The sequence below is a fragment of the Kryptolebias marmoratus genome, linkage group LG4 (genome assembly GCF_001649575.2).
Source record: "Kryptolebias marmoratus isolate JLee-2015 linkage group LG4, ASM164957v2, whole genome shotgun sequence".
Taxonomy (NCBI): domain Eukaryota; kingdom Metazoa; phylum Chordata; class Actinopteri; order Cyprinodontiformes; family Rivulidae; genus Kryptolebias; species Kryptolebias marmoratus.
The window spans coordinates 29,032,375-29,036,400 of NC_051433.1; the positions used below are offsets into that span (position 1 = coordinate 29,032,375).

At 35.0% G+C, this 4,026-nt stretch overlaps 1 protein-coding gene across 2 annotated transcripts in view; it reads left to right on the forward strand.

Moving 5' to 3' along the window:
- The window catches only part of LOC108247474 (receptor-type tyrosine-protein phosphatase gamma), a 520,767-nt gene that overhangs the window by 435,821 nt on the left and 80,920 nt on the right, over window positions 1–4,026 (forward strand). For both annotated transcript variants that reach the window (XR_005233059.1, XM_037975187.1), the window contains exon 7: window positions 2,854–3,011. Coding sequence is in view for 1 of the 2 variants with exons in the window: in XM_037975187.1 (XP_037831115.1) it covers window positions 2,854–3,011 (158 nt within the window). In the remaining variant the exon portion in view is untranslated. The remainder of the gene's footprint in view (window positions 1–2,853; window positions 3,012–4,026) is intronic.

The window sequence follows — 4,026 nt, forward strand, 5'->3', positions numbered from 1 at the left end:
TGTTAATGTTGTAGTGTTTTTGTTAATGTTGTAGTGTTTTTGTTAATGTTGTAGTGTTTTTGTTAATGTTGTAGTGTTTTTGTTAATGTTGTAGTGTTTTTGTTAATGTTGTAGTGCTTTGCACCTCAGGGCCACCGTACATAGAGGATGAAACTGTATTACAGAGATTTAGACAAATGAATATGCCAATACATTCGGCAACAAAAGAAAAGTGAACTGAAATGTAAAAACAAATCACATCTATAGGGTGACAATGATTGTTTCATTAAAAAATCTGTAAAGTGTAATATATACATTTTTACATCACAAGTGTGTCATATTTAAGTTCAAAACAATAAAATAAAAGCTGATTTTTTATTTAAACTGTTCACTGCCTAATTAATGTCAAACCATTTAATTTTTAAAATAAAGACATCCCAAGTCAAAGTGACAGCAAAAGACTATTCAGTTATTTCAATTCAGTTAAGGTGTTTTCAGATCGAGCTTGCAGCCAGTTCACAGTTCATACAAATATTTGAGCTAAACTGCCTTTCATTGGTTTGTGCTGTGGCTGTTTGGAGCCCAGTTTGTAGATATATATTTTTATTATTTTCCACTGTTACTATATGATTTCTTGTTGGGGATTAGTAAAGTTTTGTTCAATTCCATTTTTTTAAACTAGTTTGGAAAATTCAGAATTGTAAAATTGTATGAAAGATACCCTGCCACAGATACATAAGAACAACAAAATGATCAAAAATTAAAACCATACACTTAAAATACTCCCATACTTGAATGTGAACCTTCAGTTTCTCCAATGATAACTTCTCATTTACAGAGTCTTTATCTAGTATTTGACAATGACTCACTTCACTGTTTACAGTATGGTGCATAGAGTTCAACACAGTGAGGAATGTTCAAACATGTATATTGGAGAAATAATACAGCTCCTTCACAGACACATCTCTCAACACAGGACAAGACTCAGCTGTGTGCGTACACCTTAGGGATGAACACTCTTTTGAGGACAACAGTGGTCATATTTTGGACAAAGACAAATGGTTTGAGATGAGGGTGAAGGAAGCCATTTACATCACAGAGAAATACCAAGTTTAAACAGAGGAGGAGGCCTCAGATTTCTGCTTTCTTTGGAAAACTGTAGTCGAGATTGAATGAGTTTTCCACAACAGTGGCTTTATCTTTGCCATTGTCACAGAAAATTTAGTCAGGTGAAGAACCTGGTCAACAGTTGTTTCTCCCATCTCACCTGCTGAGGCTTGGACCTCCCTCAGGGAGTTCACAGGTGTCTTGTTGGTCTCTCTTACTGTTCTCCTTCTTCACGGTCACTCAGTTTGTGAGGACGGAGTGCCCTTGGTAGATTTACATATGTCCCATATTCCTTCCAGTTCTTGATGGCTTAAACAGAACTGTTTAGGGCCTTGGAAATCCTTTTGTATCCATCCCAACTTGTACTTTTCAGTACTTTTCTCTGAGTTGAATTAGGACAGACACTTTAAAGGGGGTGAATATTTATGTACTAACTTATTTTACATTGCATATTTTTAGTTAATTAGAATTATCATGTTGAAATTTGATTTCAATATGACATTGAAGACTTTTCTGGTCAAAAAGGCCAGTTTATATTGACCATGACTGATTTATGACAGCATTAAAAGCATAAAACACCCAAACCAAACTGCTTTTGCATCATCCCCTGACCTGTACATTTCAGTAATCTTTTCTCTGAGTTGAATCAGGGCAGTCATTTTGCATGTATATGCAATCACTTATTTTACATGACATATCATTCAGTTGGTGTTACTCTGTAGAACTTTTAGTTCACTTTGACACTGGAAAAGATTTATTTTAATTTATTTATTTTTTAAGTTTTACATAAGGCCAATGTAAGAAGTCAAACTTACGGTGACGATGACTGATTTATGACAGCAACAAAAACATAAAACATCCAAGGGGGTGATTTTTTTAATTTTTTTTGGCACTGTTCTTGGTCACCATGCCATGCTGGGAATGACATCTACTTCTACTACATTTTTAGGGGTTGCTTTAGGGCCATAGACTGTTCACATTGGAGTCTAGTGAAGGTCACATTTAAATTATAAGGTTAACAAGGATGCAAAAAAAGAAAAAAAAAAGTTAGATCTCAGCAAAACATTGGAAATGAACATCAAGACCTGCAGTGTGAAAGTAGTAGACCTGTCTCCTGCCTCCAGATGCTTGCTTATGGTATGGGATTGAATCAAAGTAAAAATTTGAGGCAATCTGCTGGTTTTCTTTGATAGACAACGTTTTGCTCTTTGGAATGTTACGATTTACCAAAACTGGTTGAACTGGATGATATTATAATTGGCTTGAATTTATGTGACTTACTGTACTGAATTGAAGGAAATTAATTTAATAGAACTGTGGCTAAAGAAAATAGATAGATGGATGGATTGAACTGGACAACATGAAAGCAGATTTCAGATTTAAACTGTTTGTTTTTGTACAGCACCTTGTGATGACTTTCCTTGTTAATCAATTCCACAAAAATAAACTGAATCCAAATAAAGATCAAAAGATTTTATAGGCTTTTAGTGGGTTTTATAAGTTTGCACCAATTAGACTGTATTTATGTAGTTAAATATAAAAAAATAACAATCTAACAAATCTGTTATATTTAGGCAGATACAAGGAATTGGAAACATTAAAAAGTCCACTTGCTTTATTGAATTTAACCATCCATGTGCATAATTATAAGAAAACAAATGAGGCAAGAGCAATACAAATGTAATCAACTCAAAACCTGTGAAAATAGATAATTTAGTAGTTTAAACCATGTTGGATGAATCATAATACTTTTCCCCTGTCATACAGAAAAAGAAACATTCCTGGAGCCATTTGTGCTGAAGGATTTGTTGCCATCTTCACTGGGAAGTTACTATCGTTACACCGGCTCTTTGACCACGCCACCCTGCAGTAAGGTGGTGGAGTGGATCGTCTTCAGTCGACCTGTCTACATCTCCTACAAACAGGTGAGAAATAAGATGACAAACTAAAGCAAAGACTGTGTGAGGGTGTAGTTCTGGTGGAAATGCATGGAAATTCAGTCCAGCCACATAACAAAGTTTGTGAAAAGTTAGGTAATTCTGTGATTATAACAGGAAGTCCTTTTTGATCAAGTGCTGATGAACATGTGGACATGAGCCAGTTCAGAGTTGGTTATAATTTCAGAACAAACCAGTCTGATTTTCCACCGTCAGAGAGCCACAAGCAGGTGCTGACTTTCACCGGAAGTGGTGGCGTAGCATCTTGTAGAGAAATAGAGGGGCTTAATTTTTTTCACACTGAGCTCCCTGTAGTAAAGCCTCTTTAGCAATGTTTTCATCAGTCCGTTCAGAAGATTTAAGTTGGCTTTCTCAGGGAGTTTACACTTAAACCAACAAGAACAGCTTTAGACTGAAGAAGGTTAGATCAGAGGTTTACATTTATTACAGATAATTAGAAGGAAAAAAAAACACAATTTGAACAGTAACACTGAATATAGTATTTATAAAAGTGTGGAAAAATATGTACAATTTATCCAAAGCCCATAAATAACAGTAGGTTAATGATAGCATTATAAATATTTGTTGGATGAATGGAATCTTTTGAACATTATAAGAAATTTGAGTTTTCTCTAAATGAATATCATGCTTGGAAGAGGTTTTGAACACACTGAAAGTTTGTTTAGTCTTCTGAGGTTCAGGAACTGATAGTTAATGCAAAAGAATATGAAGTACTTAGGTAAACAGGGATATTTTTTTTCCAATATACTGATGGAAGTTATGGACATGGAATCCCAATAGACCTCTATTGCAGATCAGGGGTGGAAATTAAAAATTTTGTCCACCAGCCACAGTGGCTGGTGGACAAAATTTTTTACCAGCCACTCAAATATTTTACCAGCCACTATTTTTTGTTGTGACAAAAAGTTATTTCATATGATGATGATGATCGACGCGGGTGGAAGCAGTTGTGGTGCCCTACAAGCTGAATACTCTTGAAAAA